Source organism: Protopterus annectens, chromosome 8.part1 (assembly GCF_019279795.1).
Source record: "Protopterus annectens isolate FY-2018-M chromosome 8.part1, PAN1.0, whole genome shotgun sequence".
Lineage (NCBI taxonomy): Eukaryota > Metazoa > Chordata > Ceratodontiformes > Protopteridae > Protopterus > Protopterus annectens.
In genome coordinates this window covers 300,337,691-300,364,809 of record NC_056742.1, presented here as the reverse complement: position 1 = coordinate 300,364,809, position 27,119 = coordinate 300,337,691, and the positions used below count along the sequence as shown (strand labels likewise).

The window sequence follows — 27,119 nt, the reverse complement described above, 5'->3', positions numbered from 1 at the left end:
GTTAGGATGCCATTGTATACATCAAAAACCATTTGTGCAAAACTTAAATCTTGTATTTTTTTATATTTTATTAGTTAAAAACTTTGTATGAATTAAAAAACGTTGTTATAAAAGTTACTGTTAAAAAACTTTTGTTAAAAACTTACTATTTAATAATGTTCCTTTTTCTAAATAAATAAAGAAGTGAATAAATAAAATCCTTTCATTATTAAATTCCAAGCACCGTTTAGTGACAGAATTTAATATAGTTCCTCTACCTCACTCAAAGTTTTGCTGACCTTAGTTTTAACAATGGTAAAATGGAAATAAATTCATTTAACCCAGGCGTTTTTCCTGCCTCTAATGTTACTTGCCACCACAGTTCTCTAAATTCTATTCTTTCTTCCCAAGGGCCACCTCTAATATCCTGTGGAATTTGTTCTAATACCATAAACTTGTATTTGTATCCTGGGCATACTTTACTATGTTTGTATAAAGCATTGCATTCTTTCTCCGTTGTTATTTCATACATGTGCTCATAAGTCCTTCTCTTCAACATTCTCTCAGTTTTTCCTATATAGAAGGACCCACATTTTTCACAGATTGTCATGTAAATTATTCCCTTGAATTCACAGTTATAATACTCCGAACTGTAAATCCATCTTTTTCTACTTTCCAAATAAAAATTATTGTTGTTCATTATGTGTTTACACTGACTACAATGCCCACATTTGTATGTACCAATTCTATTTCTGTTGATGTTAAATTTCTTTTTATTTTCTATGATGTTTCTTATATTTGGTGAATTCTTATAAATTATTTTTCTAGATATTTTGGTTAGGTTGTCTATATCTAAAAAAGCTACAAATTTCTCCCATTCTGTCAAAAATATATTTTAATATAATTATTACACCATTATATTCCAATATTAAAGCCTGTTGGAATTCTTCTCCTTTATACTCATTATTGTTAGTACTTTCCTTCTTGTTATTGTCACTAGTTTTTTTTGTTTTTGTGAATAGGTGCAAATTTCGTTTTTCTTCCAACTTCCACATCTTTCCTGATTTGTTCGATGAAATCCAAAGGGTAGTAACCCCCCTCTATAAACATTTTCTCTAATAATTCACATTCGTCCTTAAAATCATTGTCTAAACTAGTCATGCGACTACCCCTAACAAACTGTCCCTTGACAATATTTCTTTTGCAGTGAAGGGGGTGTGCACTTTCAAAATGTAGAAAGGAGTTACAAGATGTCTTTTTTCTATATATTTTAGTTTCCAATTTTTGCCCTACTTTGTACACTTGTAGATCCAGATATTGTAGTTCATTTTCTGAAATTTTGTAGGTAAAGTTTAAAAAATTTGTGGTGTTACTAATATATGTCATGAATTCATTAAATTTATCTCTTCCTGCTGTCCAAAAATTACTATATCATCTAAAAATCTTCTGTACATAATCCAGCAGTTCTTAAATTCAGAATCCAAAATATATTTTTCCTCCCAATTTGCTAGTATTAAGTTGGCGTAGGTTGTGGCGCATGCTGCCCATTGCTACCCCTTGTATTTGTTGAAAAAATTCACCTTTAAAATTGATAAAATTGTTTTTCAATATTAAACTCATCAACCAAATGTTAAATAATTTATCATTGTGTGTCACTTCCTTATTTTCATATACTGTTTCTTCCAACATTGCCATACCTTCAACATAAGGAATACAAGAAAATAAATCTACAATATCTATAGTAATAAAGAGAAGATTATCATGACCTATGTAGTCTGGTATTTCCTTTAAAAGATCCCAGGAATCTCTTAATATACTTGTCCTTCTTGTCCACAGGCTTTTTAATTTTATGTCAACATATTTAGCTAAGGTGTAAGTTTTAGATCCCTCTGCTGATACTATAGGTCTGAGAGGTGGGTCATCTTCATTTTTGTGGGTCTTGGGTATGCCAAATATAGTGGGGGTTCTTGGTTTATCTACCTTTAAAAATTTATAGGTGTTATAATCAATGAGTTCCTCTTGTAACATATCATTTAAGTTAATATCAATTTTATTATAAGCTATATTCATTTCATTTATGGAGACTACTGCATATTATCATTTAAGTTAATATCAATTTTATTATAAGCTATATTCATTTCATTTATGGAGACTACTGCATATTTAGTTTCGTCCCATAGTATAGCATTCATTTTACTCTCATATATTATATTATCCATAAACACTATTCCTCCCCCCTTATCTGGTTTCATAACTCTAATACCTTGGTTCTTTTTTATTTCGTACATCAATTCATTTTTTTTTTACTTAAATTCCATTTCATTTGGGCCCCTTTTCCCACTTCCTTATCTCACTTTCGATCACCATTTCCAGATTCCTCAACTGAGGGTGTAGAGGTGGATTGTAGGTACTCTTCCTTCTTAGTTCTCCATTATAGTTTTTCTTTTCAGGAAACATAATACTCAAATTCATTTTTCTTAAGAATAATTTAATGTCTAACACACTTCTAGTAATTTCCCCTTTCTTGTATGGTATAAACTTCAAACCTTTAGAAAAAAGCCCAAAATGTTATTTTTCTATATTAATACTACTAAAATTGTATATAGTGAAGTTAAAATATTCCATGACAAAGATGCGTGTTGGGATGGGTTGGATAGGTATTACTTAAAATCTCCTCTGCCCCCTTCTCCCTCCTCTCATCTGAAAATTTGATTGTTGTGGACCCTGTCTATCAACCTCTCTGATCTGCGTAATGGTGGGTAGGCTTGATCATAGTCTAATTCTCCTTCCCCAAAGGGGATATTTCCACCTTCATTATTTTCTATATGGTGGTCCTCTTTATTATACCCTATATCATAGTTGTAACTAAATTGTTTGTTGGGTGGCTTAGGGTAGCTAGTGTGGCCCTCATACTCTTTAATATCTCTTTCCAGTTTCTTAATTTTCCTATTTATTAAATTCTCACATTGGTGGTCTATGTCTTTTCTAAGGTCATAATATTTGCTTTTTTCTTCCTGTACACCAAATATCAAATCATTTTTAATATACTGATCTAAAATATCTATATCTTTCTGAATAGACACTTGAATTCTAATATTGTCTCTGATAATTAATTTCAACATGTCCAAACCACATTTATTAAATACTTCTATAAGTTCTTTATAAAGATCAGAGTCTGGATTAACATTGTTGGGAAATTTATATATTCTTAGTCCTTTTGGAACCATCTCTCTGGAAACAAATTCCTTTAAATATTAATTTTCAATGCCTAAAGTCCTGTATTTGAACATTAGTTTGGAAAGCTGGTCCAGTTTGTTCCTGTAGGACCCATCCTCAATATGTTGTTTCTTGTTACCATTAATTTTAAAATTAGGTTTGGTCTGTAACCAGTCATTAGTCTCTTTATAAACGTTAATGTTAACAGTACCTGCAACCTTCTCTCCCTCTTTGTTCGTTTTGTGCCAAGAATCTGCATTTCTGCCTTTACTTCCATAAGAGACAATAGTGGAACTTTTAATCCAGCCTCCACCCCTAACATTTTTAAAGCGATGGAAAAAGGATTTAATGGAAGTAAAGGCAGAAGTGCAGATTCTTGGCACAACACGAACAAAGAGGGAGCGAAGGTTGCAGGTACTGTTAACATTAACGTTTATAAAGAGACTAAAGACTGGTTACAGATCAAACCTAATTTTAAAATTAATGGTAACAAGAAACAACATATTGAGGATGGGTCCTACAGGAACAAACTGGACCAGCTTTCCAAACTAATGTTCAAATACAGGACTTTAGGCATTGAAAATGAATATTTAAATGATGCGTTTCCAGAGAGATGGTTCCAAAAGGTTCATAGGTTCATACTAGGCTATCTGCCGTAGGGCATTTATAAGCCTAGCCAGAATGTGTTTGGCTTTCGCCACCCATTTTAAATTTATTTTGCTATGCCCTTTTTCGAGGTTAGTATACTGTGCCTCTAACAGTGACACAGAAGTGATACCCGGGGTAAACCTACGATCTCCCATCCACTCATCAAGATTCCTCTTGAAGAGAGTCAGTGAGGGACTCTGCCTAACCTGGACTGGGATTTTATTCCAGAGTGAAGGGAGCCTCTGGGTTATGAATCTGTCCCTCCAGCATGTCCTATTTATTTCAGTGAATAAGAGTATATAAATTTCCCAACAATGTTAATCAAGACTCTGGTCTTTATAAAGAACTTATAGAAGTATTTAATAAATGTGGTTTGGACATGTTGAAATTAATTATCAGAGACAATATTAGAATTCAAGAGTCTATTCAGAAAGATATAGATATTTTAGATCAGTATATTAAAATGATTTGATATTTGGTGTACAGGAAGAAAAAAGCAAATATTATGACCTTAGAAAAGACATAGACCACCAATGTGAGAATTTAATAAATAGGAAAATTAAGAAACTGGAAAGAGTATGAGGGCCACACTAGCTACCCTAAGCCACCCAACAAACAATTTAGTTACAACTATGATATAGGGTATAATAAAGAGGACCACCATATAGAAAATAATGAAGGTGGAAATATCCCCTTTGGGGAAGGATAATTAGACTATGATCAAGCCTACCCACCATTACGCAGATCAGAGAGGTTGATAGACAGGGTCCACAACAATCAAATTTTCAGATGAGAGGAGGGTGTAGGGGGCAGAGGAGATTTTAAGTAATACCTACCCAACCCATCCCAACACACATCTTTGTCATGGAATATTTATTGAAGGAACTAAAAACATTTTCAATAACTTCACTATATACAATTTTAGTAGTATTAATATAGAAAAAGAACATTTTGGGCTTTTTTCTGAAGGTTTGAAGTTTATACCATACAAGAAAGGGGAAATTACTAGAAGTGTGTTAGACATTAAATTATTCTTAAGAAAAGTGAATTTGAGTATTATGTTTTCTGAAAAGAAAAACTATAACGGAGAACTAAGAAGGAAGAGTACCTACAATCCACCTCTACACCCTCAGTTGAGAAATCTGGAAATGGTGATCAAAAGTGAGATAAGGAAGTGGGAAAAGGGGCCCAAATGTAAATGGAATTTAAGTAAAAAAGAAAATGAATTGATGTACGAAATAAAAAAGAACCAAGGTATTAGAGTTATGAAACCAGATAAGGGGGGAGGAATAGTGTTTATGGATAATATAATATATGAGCGTAAAATGAATGCTATACTATGGAACGAAACTAAATATGCAGTAGTCTCCATAAATGAAATGAATATAGCTTATAATAAAATTGATATTAACTTAAATGATATGTTACAAGAGGAACTCATTGATTATAACACCTATAAATTTTTAAAGGTAGATAAACCAAGAACCCCCACTATATTTGGCATACCCAAGACCCACAAAAATGAAGATGACCCACCTCTCAGACCTATAGTATCAGCAGAGGGGATCTAAAACTTACACCTTAGATAAATATGTTGACATAAAATTAAAAAGCCTGTGGACAAGACGGACAAGTATATTAAGGGATTCCTGGGATCTTTTAAAGGAAATACCAGACTTACATATGTCATGATAATCTTCTCTTTATTACTATAGATATTGTAGATTTATTTTCTTGTATTCCTTATGTTGAAGGTATGGCAATGTTGGAAGAAACAGTATATGAAAATAAGGAAATGACACACAATGATAAATTGGTTAACATTCGGTTGATGAGTTTAATATTGAAAAACAATTTTATTCATTTTAAAGGTGAATTTTTCAACAAATACAAGGGGTAGCAATGGGGGCAGCATGCGCCCCAACCTACGCCAACTTAATACTAGCAAATTGGGAGGAAAAATATATTTTGGATTCTGAATTTAAGAACTGCTGGATTATGTACAGAAGATTTTTAGATGCTATAGTAATTTTTTGGACAGCAGGAAGAGATAAATTTAATGAATTCATGACATATATTAGTAACACCACAAATTTTTTAAACTGCCTACAAAATTTCAGAAAATGAACTACAATATCTGGATCTACAAGAGTACAAAGTAGGGCAAAAATTGGAAACTAAAATATATAGAAAAAAGACATCTTGTAACTCCTTTCTACATTTTGAAAGTGCACACCCCTTTCACTGCAAAAGAAATATTGTCAAGGGACAGTTTATTAGGGGTAGTCGCATGACTAGTTTAGACAATGATTTTAAGGACGAATGTGAATTATTAGAGAAAATGTTTATAGAGAGGGGTTACCCTTTGGATTTCATCGAACAAATCAGGAAAGATGTGGAAGTTGGAAGAAAAACTAAATTTGCACCTATTCACAAAAACAAAAAACTAGTGACAATAACAAGAAGGAAAGTACTAACAATAATGAGTATAAAGGAGAAGAATTCCAACAGGCTTTAATATTGGAATATAATGGTGTAAATAATTATATTAAAAATATATTTTTGACGGAATGGGAGAAATTTGTAGCTTTTTCAGATATAGACAACCTAACCAAAATATCTAGAAAAATAATTTATAAGAATTCACCAAATATAAGAAACATCATAGAAAATAAAAAGAAATTTAACATCAACAGAAATAGAATTGGTACATACAAATGTGGGCACTGTAGTCAGTGTAAACACATAATGAACAACAATAATTTTTATTTGGAAAGTAGAAAAAGATGGATTTACAGTTCGGAGTATTATAACTGTGAATCCAAGGGAATAATTTACATGGCAATCTGTGAAAAATGTGGGTCCTTCTATATAGGAAAAACTGAGAGAATGTTGAAGAGAAGGATTTATGAGCACATGTATGAAATAACAACGGAGAAAGAATGCAATGCTTTATACAAACATAGTAAAGTATGCCCAGGATACAAATACAAGTTTATGGTATTAGAACAAATTCCACAGGAAATTAGAGGTGGCCCTTGGGAAGAAAGAATAGAATTTAGAGAACTATGGTGGCAAGTAACATTAGAGGCAGGAAAAACACCTGGGTTAAATGAATTTATTTCCATTTTACCATTGTTAAAACTAAGGTCAGCAAAACTTTGAGTGAGGTAGAGGAACTATATTAAATTCTGCCACTAGATGGTGCTTGGAATTTAATAATGAAAGGATTTTATTTATTCACTTCTTTATTTAGAAAAAGGAACATTATTAAATAGTAAGTTTTTAACAAAAGTTTTTTAACAGTAACTTTTATAATAACGTTTTTTTTAATTCATACAAAGTTTTTAACTAATAAAATGTAAAAAATACAAGATTTAAGTTTTGCACAAATGGTTTTTGATGTATACAATGGCATCCTAACAAAAATTAGCGGGATTTTAATGAGTTAATGAATTCTATTGGATCTACAATTAAGGATTGTGTGTGTGTGTGTATATATATATATATATATATATATATATATATATATATATATATATATATATATATATATATATATACCAGTGAAATAGACTGATTCATTAACTATCTGATGAAGTCAATGAATAGACGAAAACGCATGTAATGAGCTTTATAAGGCGTTCATGGTCTGCTGTATAATTTTTTCCGTTTGTTTGTGGCTACAATAAACGTTTTGGAATACTCAGTGGCTACTATCTCCGTGTATACTGCTATTTCGTTGGATTTTCTTGGTATTTTTGTGCAGTTTCCTTGGCTTGGATCATCTGCAAATAAAGCCAATTTTTCTTGAGCACCATACAAATTATATCCTCGAATTTCTAAGTTCTTTATTTTCTTTGCCAGTAGTTCCCAATGTAACACAAATAAAGTAGAAAGTGGGCACTTGCCTGCTTCCTCTGTTTAGACACAGCTTGTCAGAGAAGAACCCTCCTACTTTGATCTTTGCATTCATAGGAGATTTTATTTGTCAAGGATTTTTTTCCTATCAGTCACTAAGCTGTCTTAATTGTCAGCATGGAAGAGTTTTCGCCCATTATTTTGAGATTGAGAGTCTATCAGTTGCCTGGGCACTCTTTCAGTAAATGCTGATATTGCCACGTAAATTTGCCGAAAACCAGTTATTGTTGCACAACTATGTAGTTGAGATGTGCAAGTATGGGTTGGTTGTGAGAGTGTCCTCCTGTATGAGGTGTGTAGGGGGCAAGAGAATTTGTCCTCCTGCTAAATAAAAACTTAGTCCAAGGTTTGCTGAAATATCTTTCAGCAAGTTATTTTTGCAACTTCTGCCCTTGCTAAAAGTTCCTTTTTATGAACTTCATGATTCATGAGGATAAGGGTTTAGTGTCTTTTCTTTTTCAACCTCTATATATTCTGGGATATCTTTCATATTTGCAGGGTACAGTATTATTGTTTTTAATTTGTCAATAACGTCTGTGTTTTTCAGCACATCTGTGAAATCCTTTTCTCTTCTTCCAGCCTGTTAGATGTGAGGATAATCATTGTGGGAGTACTTGAGTATTTCACCTTAACTTTACTGAGAAGCTTGCTGTTCGTAATCAATATTTTAATTCTTTATGCTTGACCAGATTGATGAAGTTTACCCTTTAACTTGCATTTCTTCTTCCTTAACTCTGTGAGAAGCTGTCCACTTACCATATGCACCGTAGTTTCATATTTAAAAAGTTGAGATAAAAAGTCTCTTGTACATGCAATAACTAATTTTAAATACCCAAGTCATGTCCGTTGCATTCTTGATAAACGAACATCCTAGCCTGTAAAGATTGAGTGATCATTGCTAATTCTGTATACCAAACCATATCTGGAAGGCCTAAGCTTGCAAATCATGTAGAAATAACCTAGCAGTCCAAGGGTGTCTCCTCCTCAAAAAAAAAAATTCATAATAAGTTTGCGAATTTTAGCAGGCAGTGCCATTTTATCCAAAGGAAGAATGTTTTGCAAAAAAAAAAAAAAGATATTTTGATAAACAAAACATCTTAATCACTTTAATCTTAGTAATAAAAGGTAGGGACAACTTCTTCCAGCTCTCTATACTTTCCTTTTGTACACAAAGAAATGGTTTTACATTTAAATCCGGGCGATCCCGTACCTTATTCGACGAAGTAGTACCCATGAATGTTGCATTCCTACCTTAAGCTGTAGCCGCTCTAGGTATTCCTTTCACTTTCCCACAGCTACATTTAAGGGGAGTACTGTACACTTTTTAGGATTGATTGACAGTCCAGACATCATTGTAAAGTGCTACAAGATGTAATAGTCCTGGTAAATATCTAACCAGGTCTCTCACCCAAATAACCCCCATCATTAGCAAACTAAGAAGAAGAGTATTTAATATTGTTAGACATCCTAACACAAGCCTAATCATAGCATTTCCTGATATACGTGGAGATAGTGGTCATGCTTGTTATGCAGTACATAGGATAATGAAGGTAGACTGTTCATCACTAACTGTGCCATGAGATCTGTGTATAAAAGTTTACATTTGTCCAAATGTGCTACAAATACCGTAGACTTGAATGGATTCCCACATAAATGCCCGTTCTACTGAATCAAATGCCTTCTGAAATCAAGAAAGAAACTTAGAACTGGATGTCTCATAGTCTTATAAATTGGGTTATATTTAAACATAACTTAAAGTCTGGTCCTCCCCTTCCTACCTTTGTTGAGAGACATGAATAAGTTTAGTGATGATCTTTTCTAAGCGAAGTGCCAACATTTTATCATAGATTTTAATCTGTATCAGTTTGAGAAATTGGTCACGGTCCTAATGCTGACAAAGTGCCCTGACCTGGCTTAGGAAGGAAAATAATCGACATCATCCATCATGTTGATAACAGGAAACAACTTGGTGACTCTGCAAAATGATCTAATAGGATCAGTAAAGAAAATGGCATAAAACTCTCCTGAAAGGCCATCGGGGCCTGGGCTTTGATCCTCTGAAAGGCAGGTATGGCCCTAACAATCTCTTCTAAAGATATCTGCTTATTAAGGTAGTCCAAGCCTTATGCAGAGATTTGAGGTAAGGAAATTTGAGAGAGAAAATTGCAAGTTTGAATAGAACTTGTGACCTAAGTATGGTAAAGTTTTTTGTAGGTGGTAGGCATCATCTGATTGATAATAAATGCTGTACTACTGAACATTATCCTTGCTATTAATTGCTACTATGTAAACCCCCCTTTCCTCTCTCTAATCCTTATGTAAGATTACTTTTTACTAATTACAATTCTTGTCAACAGTTATGCTCTGCAGACAGTCTTCCATGTCAGATGCAACAAATATGTAACCAGTATGTCTGTTGATTTGTGAAAACCTCCTATTTATTGACTGCATTTTACTCTTTTTATGTACACATGCTATCTCCATCAGTTTCTGCAGGTAGATTTTCTTGTGAACTTGGTATAATTTTATTATGCTCTTGTTTTGTGTCTTTTTAGGTTGAGTTGTTGCTCATTGCATGGGAGGTTGAAATAGGGAGCACAGGGGCTGGATAGTGCCCTACTAGCCTGGTATGTAATGCCAAGGTGTGTGTACACTCCAGACCATGAGAGCTAAGTAAATCTCAGGACTGGGTCAAGTTGATGATATCTGAAGAGGAATCCTGCTAATTACCTACATCAATGGGTTGTTTCACAACTCCATTTACAGCGTTTGAGTGCAGATCTGTTATGTGGAAGATGCATTTCCGTATATCGGAGCAATGTGAGAATATCCAGCAACAACTGATACCTACTTTTAACCATTAGAATCAACTGGAATATAAGTAACAGAAGGCATAGGAAAAGAGAGTGCTACTAATGAATTATGTTGTAATGCTTATACTGCATTTCTACCTGTACTGTATTAATCAGTGGGGTTTGAGGCTGTTTGCGAATTGTCCTACTCTCTGCTAAATATATAACTGGTGCCATACTACATTATTTCAGAATGCTGTGACTGCAGCTGGCCTGATTGTGAAGGATAGGAATAAGCCAAACATTAGCTTTATTTGGAAAGTATGATGACAACTTTTGTATTACTACACAAATCTTGATGTTATGCATTGATGTACTAATGTGCGTTAGTTACTTCTGTTTGTTCTCCAAATTGCATACAGTGAATCATTGGAGGTTGTTTGCAAGGGACAGTGGCTAGTAGCAGAACATAGTTATGGTATGACTTGGATAATTTAAAGTCCATTAGTCAAGGGCTTAGTAAGCACAAATAAAAAAGGGTGGGGAGTAGGGGGCACTGACTTTCATTTACAGCTGTCTTACTCAGAAAACCGTAGTGTGCTAATTTGCATTTAATGTAAACATTAGCAACTAATATTCCAGGTCAGCTGATATTATTCTATTATGAATGTATTTTTCAGGATGCAAAGATTGATCCAGAAGAATTTACTAGCCGTCTTCAAACAGAGCTTAAATCTGCCCCGCAGCCGTATTTGGTTCCTTTTCTTAAGGTACGTAGCATTTGGACAAAAGAGAGAACTATTTCACGATGTTGCAGCTTTAGTCTTCATCTCAGTAAGTTTTGTTGTTGATTTTCTTGACATCTAACATGTTGAAGAACATTTGACTGAATTTGAAACCCATTAGTGTGTTTTTGTAATGTTTTTAGGAGCCACACCTCACTAAAAACATTGCTAGCTTCAAGGTCACCAAAGTTCAGGGTTATAAGATGGTGGGTTGTCTAACGTTCCACTCTGGATAGAGAGGTCTTCAGCAAGTTGGACATTGACACAGTGAATGTTATGTTATCCTTACTTTTATCTTTATTTCTTTAATTTGTTTCATGTTCTACCATATGTTGCTGTGTGCCATGTCAGTCTGCTTTTTTTTGTCTCATTATTTATAGCTCATTTGATAATTTCCCATTGGTAACAATTTTGAACATATATGCTGTGAATTGCATTAAAAAACAAACTAATTGTAAAGCTGCATTTTCTTCACATTTTAACCTTCTTTGTCTTAAATCTCAGAAAAGTTTACCAGCCCTGAGACAGTATTTGTTGAATAGTCAGCAGTCCTTCACGCAAGGACAGCAGCATTCATCCCAGCAGTCATCCCGACAGCAACAAAGCAAGCTCTCTCATATAATACCTCAGTCTGTCTCTGGAAGCCTTCCTGCACTTTTAAGTACACAAGTAAAGCACGCTAATAGCACCAGCATGAGGACAGTGATTTCAAGTACTTTACAAAATGCACAGAATAACGCAGCACCTTCACAAACAAGTTCACAACTGGTAAGTACTGTACTGGTTAATGTATGCATTCTGCTTTTTGTGCGTTTCACATGATCTTTCAGGCTGTTGCAAATGCTTTGTATGTTATTGCTGAATGCCATTAAGTTTAAGAGCTGATTGAGAACTTTTGGATTTTTCTGTTTGTTTTTGTCCTTTGCTATGGACGTTTTATAACTCAAATAAAACCATGTTTTAGTTTGGCTTTCTGTTCCTGGGGTAAAATGGATATAAAGCAGACTGGTGAGGCCACTGCGTAGCTATATGCATATACATTATTCATGCACATGCAGATACACGCCTACACACCATTCGCATGTGTGTGTGTGCGTGCAAACGCGTATATATATATATATATATATATATATATATATATATATATATATATATATATATATGTGTAATTTGTTTGTTTGTCATTTCGGCTTTTCCCCGGTAAGGGGTCGCCACAGTGGAACTCCGGTCTGCTAATGATTGCCAGTTGATTTTTACGAAACGCCGAGGTGCCAGCTCGACGCCCAACCTTCAACGAAGGCACGCCCATTTACGCACGCATGTCTTTCGAACTCTACCTAACCGCAGGGAAGACATGCAGACTCCACACAGAAGGCACTTCCAAGCCATGCTGAGAATCAAACGGGAGACCCTCTTGCTGTGAGGTAACACCGCTACCGCCGTACCACCGCGGCTACATATAGATAGATATGTATATATATATATATATATATATATATATATATATATATATATATATTTTTTTTTTTTTTTCATAAGTATACACATATACATGTATAGACAGATAAAATGAGATATGTATGTGGTTTGGTAGGTAGGGCTCAATTTAATACAAATGTTTAGAAGTACTATTTATATGGTTTTGTAGCAAAACTGTGTCGTTTGTGGATAATCCAGAACACTGATAGCACATTAGTTAGTGACCAATTGGTAGCTAGCCTTATAGCCTGTGGCTTGTGAGAGTTCTGCCTGATTTATCTTTTTAGGTATTAACAAGTGTTTTACTGCAGGCTATGTCTAAGGTGCTTATACTGCACTAGCTACATGCCTAGTACCATACCTCTCAGCACAACAGTTCTGGGCAAAATGAAAATAATGGGGGGAGGGGACAAAGGCCCAAAAATAGGGACATTTTTTCAGTATTACTCTAATAATATACCTCAGGCTTTCTGCCCACTGAGTGGCGCACAGCTGCAGTTATCCCACTCTACAAGGGGGGAATCCAACTTGGATCCTGGGAACTACTGCCCCATCAGTCTGACGAGCATGATCTGCAAGGCCATGGAACATATTACCATGGAATTTATAAACAAAGACATTGGCAACCTTCAAACACTGGACCCCCCAGTTTGGGTTCGTGAAGGGCCGATCTTGTCTCCTGAACCCAACTGACTTCTTTGAATCAGTCTCCAGAGCCTTGGACGAGGGTAGGGCAGTCCACACAACCTATCTGGACATCGCCAAGGCCTTTGACACCATTCCCCACTCTGGAATCATAGATAACCTTACTAAGCTGGGCATTCATTTCTACATCACTCGATGGGTTGCCGACTGGCTTACTGACAGAACCTGCACTGTAAAATAGCTGACTCCAAATCCAGCTCCAGACAAGTGACAAGTGGAGTACCTCAGGGTTTAGTCCTGGGACCACTCTTGTTTGGCATCTACTTCTCTGAAGTACAGGTCAATACTAAGGGACTCTGGCTAACAAAGTTCGCAGATGACTGCAAACTGGGAGCCATTATTGAATCTCCAAATGATGTGGATACTCTAGAAAAGGGCCTTACAGAAACAGATGCTTGGTGCCAGAGCCATGGGCTCAAGCTCAATGCCAAGAAATGTATAGTTATCCCCTTTGGGAAAAAACATATACCCGTGAATTACTACATAGGTGGCAGTACACTAAACACCAAAAGTGTGATAAGATACTTAGGGACACAGGTGGACAGTGGTCTCACCTTCGATAATCACATTGCCACAACAGTCAGGAAATCCTTCTATATGGTGCACCTCATCACTAAGGGCTTTTCATCCAGAAAAAAGGATGTCATTGTCCCACTGTACTCATCCCTCATTAGACCCATTATAGAATACATTGCCCCATTTGGTATGTACCTCTCAAGACACCTGCAACAACTGGAAAGGCCATAGAAATACCTCAATAAAAGTATCACAGGCCTAAAGAAGATGCCCTATGCTGACCGCCTTAAACAACTCCAGCTATACTCTGTCGCATATCGTCTACTCAGAGGCGATCTGTGCTTAACATACAAGGCAATGTCAAACCCAGAGCTGTTGGACATGCTACACTTAAAGAAATCCCAATCCCTCAGAGCCACACACTCCAGGGATCTAAACCTTGTCATCACAATAAACAAAACCTGCTGGAGGGATAGGTTCCTGACCCAGAGACTCCCCAGACTCTGGAATAGACTGCCCATACATGTCAAGCAGAGCGCCTCTTTGGCCCTCTTCAAAAGGAACCTTGACGATTGGATGGGAGATGGGAAATTCACCCCAGGTGTCACGTCAGTTGCCCTGCTAGACAGGGGTCCAGGAAGTAAATAGTGTGGGAAGAAATAGCCAGGGAATTGTTATGGCTAGGCTTGTATAGGCCCTAGGGCCGATAGCCTAATTACCAACCTATGAACCTATAAACATACAAAGTTAGATAGTTAGTTAGATAGAATAACAGGCTTTGTATACATTTGTTGAAGGACAGGACATCTAAAATTCATGTGTCTGTCTTTATTTAGTGACTTAAATCCTCAATGATATTTTAGCAAATCACACATTTTTTGAAGAACAAACCAAAGATATGAGGCAAAGATCTGGATATTCTACAAATACAGTACTATAGATTCATTTGTTCATAGGTAAATACTAGGTTAGCTGCCCTTGCGGGCCATTTTAAGCCTAGCCAGTTTCCTTTTTTTGTGCTCGAATTTAACCTTATCCCATTTGGTCAGAAACAAGCCTTACCCATCCTGTGGTTGATAATTATATGTTACCTGTAATAACTTGGATCATACCATAAATAATTTGAGGGGACCCATGTATGGGGTAAAGCATTTAGAAGCTGCCTCTGTCCATTAGTAGTGCAGGAGGCAGTCCTGGTGTAAATTTTCTGTTTCCCACCCATAGATCCAAGTTGCGCTTAAGTATGGACAGGGATAAACTTTGTTTCAGAGCAGCAGTATCCTCTGTGAGATAAACCTGCCACTCCAAACCATTCTGTGGTTGTTGCAGAGGAGGTTTAGATCCCTAGACGTAGTATTTCTGATGCTATTTGATTTGCTGATCAGTAAATCCATCTATACTGGGTCAGAGGATGGCTTGTACACCAGACAAAGGTCACCTGTTAACAGTCTGTAGCATACCAAGTATAACGACAGGGCTTTGAGTCGGTTCATGCAGGATATGTTGTTCAGGCCTTGTATCTTTTTAGTAAGGTATCTCTGTGGGTGTTCCAGTTGTTGCATGTGTCTGGGGCCAAGAGGGTGTTATATTCAATGATTAGCCTACTGGGACTGAGTAAACAGGGACGGTGACATCCCTAGATCTGGACACAATCCCTTTATTTATAAGCTGTGCAATATAGACAAATTTTATTATAACAGTGGACACATGCTGGTCAAAAGTTAGGTCACTGTGCAAATAAGTTCCCAAATCCAAAACAACTAAGTCAACCTTTAGAGGCATACTGTCAATATGGTAGTTCCCTCAGGTAGATGACTTTTCAGAGGATACAGTAATGCATTTTTGACATGCAGTTTCAGTACATGATTTTGGCATCAGTTAGTTATTTGGGATAAAACTTCCTGCATGATGGCTAAGTCATTTTGCGGATTCAGTGACTGCTCCTAGCTTCCAGTCATCTGCAAACTTAGTCAGCCAGAGCCCTTTGGTGTTGCTTTTATGTCAGAAACGTAGATGCCAAACAGGAAAGAACCCTGGGGGACTTAACTAGTGACTGGTTTCTTTGTGGAGGTAACTTCTTCTATATCGCTTTCTCTGTCTTGTCTGTGAGCCAGTTGGCAATTCAGTTCTTTTCTACTATGCCTGAGTGGGGAATTGTGTCAAAAGCATTGGCTAGGTCATGTTATGTGATGTGTTCCTTTTTGCCTTCTTCTGTTGCTTTGGTGACCTTTTCAAAAAAAAACTCCATCAGGTTGAGTAAGCATGACCTGCCCTTGACTAATCTAAACTGAAACAGGTCCAGTGGTTGGACATTGCCTGTATCCTGATCGATTAGTTCCATGGCTTTGCATATGAGGCTGGTCAGACTTATGGGTCAGTGGGAGGTCCTTCCTTCTGCAGAGGAATGACTGTATCTGTTCTCCATTCGCTTGGTACAAAATCTGTGTGGAGGTTGACATTGAACAGTATTGTTAGGGGTGTGGCTAAATCGTGCTTCATGCTATTTAAGATGCATCAAGGGATATTTTCAGGCCCTGTAGATGCAGTATTTTTAGCTTTTGGTAGGACTGGGTCTTGTATGATAACAGAAGAATGTATGTGATGTGTAATGATTGTAACTGTGAACATGTTAGTAGGGTTTGTTTTCTTGTATACAAATGTAAGCTTGCCTATCTCACAAATGATAATTCAGTCTTCTTCTTCTTTCGGCTTTTCCCAGTTAGGGGTTGCCACAGCGGATCACCTGTTCGCTCATGATTGGCAGTGGAGTTTTACAGTGTCGCGTTGCCAGCCCGGCGCCCAACCTTCCACAGAAGGCATACACATGCACGCACTCACACTTAGGGCCGATTTAGTGTCCAATCCACCTACAGCATGTCTTTGGGATGTGGGAGGAAACCCACTCGACCACAGGGAGGACATGCAGACTCCGCACAGAAGGCACCCAAGCTGAGAATCAAACCAGAGAGCCTCTTACTGTGAGGTGGCAACACTAACTGCTGCACCACCGTAGCCACCCACAAATGATAATTCAAAAAGGGTCTTGGAAAAAAAAAAGCCAATTATTGAAGTCATTCATTTTTGACATAATGTGGTATAATCCTTGGAGGAAGGTAGAATGCTGCTCAGTGCTCAGCTCATACCTCTCTTGGATGCACAGTCTGAGAGCTCTATCATGTTTGTCTTCATGTAGTCCAGGGAGGTACACCTCAAGTCATTGACGTGGGCATGAACTGTGACAAAGTCATACTGGTACTTGTTGTTCAAGGACTTGAGTGCATGGTTGATCTGATGGATTCTGGCACCAAGCAAGCAACTACCCATCACTCTTTCCTTGCTCAGCCTGGTAAGAGGCACATCTGTATGCCTTACAATGAAGTCAACTATAACAAAAATGTTTGGTTGGGTCGATGCCTGCCTTATGGGCCCAGCATCAGTGATTTTGGGATACCTTGTGGTGTGTGAGGAGGCAGGCTTATCTTGCTGAGTGTGCTTTGTGCCTGTGTTATATTTCAGAGGTCTTTGACGTTTAAGCAAGTTAATCTCAGCATGTGATGGATTGTGTATTGTGATAGCCTTGGAGAGGTGTGATGTGCGGTGTGCTGCTGACTCTTTTGGTGTCTGAGTTTACTGTATGTGACAGTTTTGCTTCCAGGGATATTGCATATGCATATCTCTCACACACTATGTTATGCTGTTTGAGTAATATTGGATTCCCAAGCAGCATGAGACAATTCTTACACTGTCCCAAGATACCCATCTCAGTCAGGCTGACTGGAGAAGTTGTGGAGAAGTGCTGCTCCGTGTTACCAAAAGGAATGACTAGGGGCAGAGATAACAATAACTGCTTGGAGTTGTACAGAAGTTAAACAAGTAGTTTGCCATGAGTGGCAAAATCACAAAAGATGTGTACAAGGACGGGTCCCTATCAGTTGATCAAGTGTTCAGAAATTTGAACTCCGTATAGCGGAGACCATATGATCAAGCTTTTGAATGGAGATTATGGTGCAGAGAGGATCAGAACATTTACCCTTTCTTCTCATTGTAGTGTGGTCTCCATGTTGATATATATATATATATATATATATATATATATATATATATATATATATATATATATATATATATATATATATATATATATAATTTTCAGGGAATGTGGGGGGTGCAGAGGGGTTTGTCCTCATGGAAAAATGTTTAAAAAAAAGGTAGATTTTTATGGTTGGTTGGTTGATGATCAAATTTTTGGAAACTCGATCATATGGTCTCTCTGATATTTTTTCAAGTTTCTGAAAAGTCGATCATGTGTCATAGACCCCACAAGGACATATCCCCCAGTAGTACGACTTAATCTGATTTCTTTGGCTCTTGTATAATTCTAATTAACTAAAAATGTTTCTTTGAAGGGGTGCTATTTTAATGTTGTATAAATGTATGGAATTTTTTAGGAAGAAACAAAACCATTCAAAGTGGGAGGTGCCCTTTGTCACTTCCTTTACAAATTTAAAAACATATGAAAGATTACTGCAGCACTCATTGTTCTGGGAATTTTGTTCACTTGCACTTTCCTGGTATCCCTTTTTTTTTTAAGATATTTTGTCGATTTTTTTTTGAAAGATATGACTATTTTTGGCCAGTTGTAGGATGATTGTGCAAACTAAATTCTCTTCTAGGAAAAGCCGCCATTCAAGTCCATGATGCAGTGGGCCATAACCCTCTTCGATCCAGTTTTGGCAGTATTGGACCTTAGGGGAAAGGGACATGGCCCTCCCCCACCTTAAAGCAATGTATTGTGTGTATCTACAATATGTAAATTTACATATTCTCATGTATTCTACCTGTGGCTACAGATGTCTTGTTTCATTAGTAAATCACATCTAAATTTAGAATGGTGATAAGTATGTGCTAACGTAATTTCTAAGGTTCTAATAACTCATTTTAACTATTTTTATTTACAGCAGTAGTAATCATTTACTGTCAGGAAAGATAAAAAAATAAAAATATATAAATAACTATGTTATTCAGTTTAAATTTATTTATTTATTTACAATTTTTAAGTCATAGTTGCCTTTTAGTTCAGAAGATTTTTAACAAACCCATGTAACCCAAACCCAAAAATTAAACTGACCAAAGACCGAGGGAGTAGGATCTTTTAAGTACGTATGTAAAATTGCACAGTTTTAAGTGCTTTTATCTTGAGCAAAGACTTCATTAAACTATCTGTTACAAGGAACAATAATTTAAATACATAAGAGATTAATCACATATTTAATTAACCATAAAAAGACACAAGTGTTTTCCCATTAAACCGCATTTGAAGTTTGTACTTAAATTTCTGGGCAGTGACATGCTTTTACTTTAAGCTGCCTGGAATATTTTTATATTCCAAGGCATTTTCAGCATCCCCAAACTTTCAAATAAATTTTAATATAATATAATGCTAAAACGTATTGCACCAACTATAGATTTTAGAATGTCCATGCAAGGAATTAAATTCTTTGTGCATAATGCATACACATGCTCTTAAATTCTTTTCTGCAATCTGCACACAGTCTTGTCTGTATGTAACAGTGAACATGCTAACAAGGAAAGGCTTAGAAATAGAATAGCATGGTACTAAGTTTTTCTGTTCTTTTTATAGTACATCTATCTCTCTTTAAATATTGTCATTGATTCCCATATGGAAAAACTCCTTTTTATTCTTTGTCTACAAGCATCTCTTGTAAATATCTCTTTGAAATATTTACATTTTTTATAAACATATTGTGAGATTTTTTTTTTTTGCTTGTGCCTTACTGTTCTGCACATGAAGGTTAGATTTACCACCCTGTGACCTTGCAAGGGGTCAACCACACTAGTCCGTGTCCCCACTACACTGAGGGCATTCTAAGCAAGCAAGCCTACACTATGAAATAAGACACTGTGGGCTGCATCCCCAGTCCCTACCAGCACTGATCATGCCTGTGCTTGAGCCCCCTGAGTAGGTATACCCTTCTGATGTTCATCGTGTTTCACTGTTGCAGTCATTACACTTGGGTTATCCTGCTGGCAGGCTACCCGCAGTCAGCCTGAATTCCAAAGTCCTGGTCCGGCGTCTGTTGCTGTCGCCTCTTCCCTGATGTCAGAGCGCCAGGGGTATAAAAGATGCAGCCGACACCATTTTCTTCAGTCTTTCTTGCCACGTGGTGCCCGAAGCAAAAGCAGTTCGCAAGTGCCGGTCGGCCAACTCCTGAGATTTTCTAAATTGAATTTCAGATCCGAAGTCTTCTATAAAGCTAAGTACCCCATTGGGGAAACTTTTTTCTTGCTCTAGACCGATGTCAGAAAAAGTTATTCTTGTGGGAAGCAAATACCTCATAAGGATTTTCATTCTTTCTGTATTCCTTGCCTAGGCCATGACCACGACATTGCTAGTTGTCAGTTTTGTGCTAGATTTAACCAACGCACTATTAAGCATCGGTACGATTTTGCTTTTCATTACTTTGGCCGAAGGTTTAACTATATAATGCCGTCAGAACAACTGACTGGAATTCATAAAAAGCATAAGGAGAAAGAAAAGGACAGGCATCCGAGGTCCAAAACCGATGACGAAGCCTCTTCTAGGCCAGTCGCTGGTTTGCCGGTGCTCAGTGAGGTGCTTTCGCAGCCCCTGACACCTGCTGCCTCAGAGCCACAGGCCGCCTCCGACTCCCATGTGGGGACAACTAGGCCTCTGGATACTCAAGGTATTGGCCATTCGGAAACTAATCCCTCAGATGGGTCTGGAGCCGCTGAGCAGGCATCGGCTTCTGAGGGTGTTTTCAGACCTACACAGCTTTATATCAAGTCTACTTCAGCATCCAAGACAAAGACTAAAACAATTTTAAAGAGAAGGAAACAAGTACAGCATTCTCCAGGACAGACTTCCATTCCTAAGAAACAGATGCTCAAAATGGCCGAAGACCTAATTACTTTGATCAGGGGGTTCCCATCCCCTCCTGATAAGAGGCCTAGGCAAGATACTGAATATGATTCCTCTGATCAGGTTTCCATTTCCTCTGACTCCTCTTCAGAACAGGGATACTCTATTCCTCCCTATGAGGATTCCGATGCTGAAGAATCTATTCCTTCAGCTTCTCCTCCTGAGGATTACTCATTTGGGGAAACCCTGCATACCATGAGGAAGCATTTCCACTGGGAGAGCCAAGATTGTTCAGACTCTAAGAAAAGACTTAGAGACTTTCTTCTACTACCTCAGCACAGACCTCTTGCTATTCCACCTGTTCTAGACATTGTTGATGATATATTTTCAGAGTCCGGCCTGTCTCCCGACTCTTTACCTCCTGCACCTGTTAAGCCAGACAGATACTACAGGGTTCCAGATTCTCATAAATTTCTATACAAAAACCCTGCTGCTGACCCAGAAACTATTTCTCAGGGTCCCAAAGGGGTCAAGGCTGCTATTGCTAAAAACCCTGTCCCCTCAGATAGAGATTCTAGGGCACTGGACAGATGGGGGAAAAAGTCTACACTTCTGCTACCTTGGCTGTAAGGGCTTTAAATTGTCAGTTTCATATGCTTAAATATCAGCAATACTTAATGTCTCTGTTAAAACAGAAAATGTTGACAAATTCTGAATGTTCTGAGAACAAGGAATTGCAGGATTTATTGCATGCAGCTGAACAAGTGGGAAAACCTAGTTTTCAATGTGGTTATGATTCACTGGAGGCCTCTTGCAGGGCCGCTGTAACAGGTTCTGTTATTAGAAGGCATGCTTGGTTAAAGGAACAGACTCTGCCTGATCATGTTAAAGCAAAATTATTAGATGCTCCATTACAGCATGATACTTTGGTGTTAAGGCAGAAGAGGTGTTGAAGAAAATGGAGGATAAAGCTAAATCTATGCAGACAGTGAAGGATTTCTTACAGGTACAGCCACCCAGATTTAGCAGGAACTGGCCTTCTAAGATTTGGTCCTTTCCTGTGACAGGCCGCAAAGAGGCTGATACAGGCGCCCTAGAGGCAGGCAACAGCCCCAAGGCTCATACAGACCCAAACAGTGGGGTGCTTCTACCTCCAAAAGCAGAGAAGACAAATCACAGCCATATAGGAAACAGTCCCAATGACTTCCCTCTGTCAATGCCAAGCATTTTTCTCTTGGCAGCACCCTTAGGGGGAAAGCTAGCACTTTTTTCACAAAATTGGCACATGATCACACAGGACAAATGGGTCCTAAACATAGTCTCTCAGGGCTACAGGTTCCACTTTCACACCCTTCCAAAGGCAAAAGGTATGCCAGACCTGCCACACAATCAATGGGCAGAGGCACAAAAACAAGTAACATCACTCATGAAACATCACTCATGAACATGAGGGCCATTCAGCCAGTGCCACAACAGAAGCAGGGACAAGGATTTTACTCAAGACTTTTCTTAGTACCAAGAAAGGACAAAGCATGGAGACCAATTCTGGACCTGTCTATTCTAAATACTTTTCTGGACGTACCAAAATTCAAAATGTTGACTCTGCCCATGCTGGGCAAGAAGGATTGGCTTGTAACTTTGGACCTCAAAGAGGCATACCTGCATGTCCCAATCAGACAATCTTGCAGAAGAAACCTCAGATTCATAGCTGGCTCAATGCACTACCAATTCTCTGCACTGCCCTTTGGCTTATCTACTGCACCCATGGTCTTTACAAAATGCTTGGCACCAGTAATTGCATTCTGCAGACAAAGAGGAATTCAAATATATCCCTACTTGGACTGCCTTATTCAAGCAGAGACCAAAGACATTCTACTAAAGCATCTGGCGTTTGTAAAAAGATTACTAATTTGCCTAGGGTACACAGTAAACAAAAAGAAATCAAAACTAGTACCCTCTCAAGAGATAATATTCCTGGGTGCAAGCTTAAATACAACTGCCCAGATGACTTATCTCATGCCAGACAAACAAAGGCAACTGAATTCTTACTTCGAAAGCATGGCAACAAAGACCCAGTTATCAGCAAGAAAAATTCTGCAGGCTCTGGGCTACATGGCCTCCTGCATTCTGCTAATTCCATATGCAAGACTGCATATGAGGAAATTACAACGGTATCTAAAAATTGTTTGGACTCAACATTGCCACAGCCTGGAATCATTCATTTCACTCATTCCCTGCCTGCAACAAGAGTTTCGATGGTGGGCACAGGCCTGTCACCACAACAAGGGACAGCCATTCACTTTACCCACAGCCAGGCAAACACTAACAACAGATGCATCAGATTATGCCTGGGGGGCCCACATGGCAGGAAAATGTATTCAGGGCACATGGCCCCCAAGCCAAAGGCATCTTCACATCAAAGAGATGCTAGGTGTACAAAATGCCCTGACAACCTTCAAGGACCTACTTCATCCAGGACAGCTGCTGATAAAGACAGGCAACACCACAGTTATGTGGTACATAAACAAGCAGGGGGCACACATTCCTACCCCCTCTGCAGACAAGCCATAATTTTGTGGAACACAGCATTGACCTACCAAGTACACCTGCAAGCAAAATTCCTGCCAAGAAAAACAAATGCTCTGGCAGACGAACTAAGCAGAAACCTCATGGATCCTCACGAGTGGAAACTAGATCCACAAATCTTCAGCATGATAACAAGGAAATGGGGATGCCCAGACATAGATCTTTTTGCCTCCCCTCACAACTGCCAACTTCAGAGATTCTGCACAAGGACTTATCCCAAACGAGCATGGAAAGTGGATGCTTTGTCTTTCAGCTGGAACAACCTTACAGTATATGCCTTTCCTCCACTGCCTCTCCTCCCCAAGGTACTCCTAAAGGTCAGACAAGAGAAGCCACAAATGATACTAATTGCCCCAGATTGGCCATGCCAACACTGGTACCCAATCCTATGGTGCTTGTCTCAAGGCCCAGCCTGGACATTGCCTCAAATATCTCATTTGCTAACCCAACAAAACAATCAGATCCTGCACAGCCAACTCAGAACCCTAAATCTAGCTGCATGGCGGATAGTGTAACCATTCAGAATACACCTCTCTCTAAAGCGGTTATGGATGTTATTTTGGAGGCCAGGAGGCCCAGCCCCAGGAAATCATATGCAGAAAAATGGAAGAGATTCTGTGCTTGGAACCAGGTGCAAGGATTTGACATGCTTGTACCAGATATTCCTCAGATTTTACAATGTCTGACTGAGATGCTGGACAAAGGCCTATCCTTCTCATCAATTAAGATCCATGCCCCTGCCATTTCAGCTCATTACAATACAGAACCACCAATTTTTTCACATCCACTGCTTAGGCAGTTCCTCAGGGGGGCCAAAAACATAAGACCTCTAAGGAGAGCACCAATACCTGCATGGGACCTCAATTTTGTCTTGGAAAAACTCACACTGCCTCCTTTTGAGCCAGCCAATACAGCTGATATAAAATTCTTATCGGGGAAAACAGCTCTGCTCCTAGCAAAAACTTCGGCAAGAAGAGTCTCAGTGTTACAGGCATTAATGGCTGTGGAACCTTTTATTATCTTCCATCCGGGCAGGGTTTCTCTAAGGACAAACCCAACATTTATGCCTAAGGTGGTGTCTAGTGTGGCTCTTAACCAAACCATTCATTTGCCTACTTTTTATCCAAACCCACAGAATAAAGGGGAGAGACTTCTGCATTCTTTGGACATACACAGACAGCTACACTTCTACTTGGACAAAACTAAAGCTTTCAGAAAGACTGAGCAGCTTTTAGTGGCATATGCTGCAGGATCACAAGGAAAGGCTATCTCAAAGCAGACTATTTCAAAATGGATAGGACACTGCATTCATTTCTGCTATTCACAACATGGCAAATCAGTGCCTAAGTGCATTAGACCACATTCTACCAGGGCAGCAGCCACCTCTGCAGCCTTCCTCAGAGGAGTACCAACCAAGGATATTTTGGAGGCTGCAACCTGGACTACAGTGCACAGTTTTACCAAGCACTACCACTTACCTCTTTACTCTAAATCCAGAGCAGGCTTTGCCACTGCAGTTCTGCAGGGCCTTATGGCCACTCCTAATTCTATTTAGACCCATGCTCCCTACCTCAGCTTTGGGATTCAACCCAAGAGTAATGACTGCAACAGTGAAACATGATGAACATAGTACAGTTGTGTACCTACCATAAATGTAGATGTTCGAGTGTATTCACTGTTGCAGTCAAGGTTACCCACCCACCATACCCCCTTCTTTGCTGGGACTTATCTGTACTTCTCTATCCTGTACAACCTATGTAGTGTATTTGCTTGTAGATGAAGGTATTGTTTATGTTAGTGCATGCTTTTATTAGCAATGTTTTTATAGCCTGCCCTTTTGGGGGCACCTGACATCTGGGGCAAGAAAAACTGAAGAAAAGGGCGTTGGCTGCATCTTTTATACCCCTGGCGCTCTGACGTCAGGGAAGAGGTGACAGCAACCAACGCCGGACCAGGACTTTGGAATTCAGGCCGACTGCGGGTAGCCTGCCAGCAGGATAACCCAAGTGTAATGACTGCAACAGTGAATACACTCGAACATCTACATTTATGGTAGGTACACAACTGTACTTTTCTCTGAGACAGGCAGTTGAGCTCTACCACTTCATTCCTCTCTCCTCTCCTCTGCTCCACTTTTCCATTTCTGAGAGTGTTAATGGGACCGTGATGATATTGTAGTAAGGGTGCCTGCCGTTCCTCTACATTATGGTGCTGGGCACATTTGTATTAAATTTGTCTGGTAGCAGAAGTAGACTGTAGGCATCTTTAGTCTACCTTTTAAGCACATTAAGCATTCCACATTCTCACTATTCCTGACTGTGCTCATCCGTTTGTCCACTTGTCCAGTGCCTTTTTGGATGGTTCTGTGGATCACCCTGTGTTCTATTTGGGTCTTATCTCCACCAACAGGCAAGCTTTTCAAAGCTTGAGGACAAACCTCCACATACTCTTAATTGTCAGGAGCTTGAGCAGAGCTCCATATAAAAACACAGAGTGCCCAAATCTTCAGAGCTTTCTTGCCACCAGAGTGTGCTCCTTTATTGGATTTTGTGGAACTGTCAGTTAGCCAGTGATCCATCGAGGCTAGGCAGACAAGTTCCCTGTTGGGGAAAACCTTACAAAAATAATTTTCAGTTGGGAAACATGTATGTCTAGGACCGTCTCAACTTGTCAGGGGATTATTGTGAATGCTTGTGTGAACAAACTGTGCGAAATCTATTTTTTGACGTTCTTTCCTACATATTTGTGTTGGTTCTGTGTATTAGGGGCATGAAGTCATGCTTTCTGGGACTGTCAGTTGTTTTCTTACCTCAGAACTACCTTTTTGCAATTGTTAGTTTTACCATCTCACAGGCTGCACTACTCATCTTCAGTGTTTCCTTCGCAGCTGATGCTATGGCATAGTTAGCAGTGTCCACATTTCTGCTTTCCCCTATCCACAAGAAGAGCAGTGATTTCAGGGATTCTTTGTGTGTCCAGCTGGCTCCAGTTATAATTCAGTCACCAGTGAGTGAGACTGCAGGGGCTGGAGTTGATTTCTTGGACTGCTCAACGTTTTCCCCTGGTGCCTCAATTGTAGCACCTATAGCCACTAATTACTGAGAGCGAGAGACATATCTGACTGTAGGGTTGCCTTTGTGGGCAAAGGAAAAACACTCTTACTGTCTTAGGGGAAGGGGGGAGGTGAAGGTCTACAGGATAACAGGGAAAGGGATTCTGAGCCCTGGGATAGTATGCTTGGGGCCCCTTTAGTATTGTAGTTTTCCAGGAAGGAAAAAAAAAAAAATGTCTTCTTCTGCCTCTCTTTTTTTGGACAGGGAAGATTTGCTGAGATGTGCTGGAGAGTTAATTCCGGCTTTTACTTTTACTACTAACTCTTCAAGAAAGAAAAGGAAGAGTTCCTTTCCTTTCTGATCCTGATTTTCAGTCAGAAGATCAAGGATTGGAGGGAGAATGTTAATACTTCAGGATTTTCTTCTCAACCTGAAGATTCTGATTCTGATGAAAGTATTTCTTCATTTTTCCTTCCGTACGAGTTTTCTTTTAACGATACTTTATCTAAAATTAAAGAGGTTTTTCAATGGGATCTGA

General features: G+C 38.5%; 1 protein-coding gene across 1 annotated transcript in view; it reads left to right on the top strand.

Moving 5' to 3' along the window:
- Window positions 1–27,119, top strand: part of LOC122810120 (transcription initiation factor TFIID subunit 4-like) — a 1,443,428-nt gene that overhangs the window by 879,165 nt on the left and 537,144 nt on the right. The window contains exons 8-9 of the mRNA XM_044081596.1: window positions 11,237–11,326; window positions 11,846–12,109. Of these exons, the coding sequence (XP_043937531.1) occupies window positions 11,237–11,326; window positions 11,846–12,109 (354 nt within the window). The remainder of the gene's footprint in view (window positions 1–11,236; window positions 11,327–11,845; window positions 12,110–27,119) is intronic.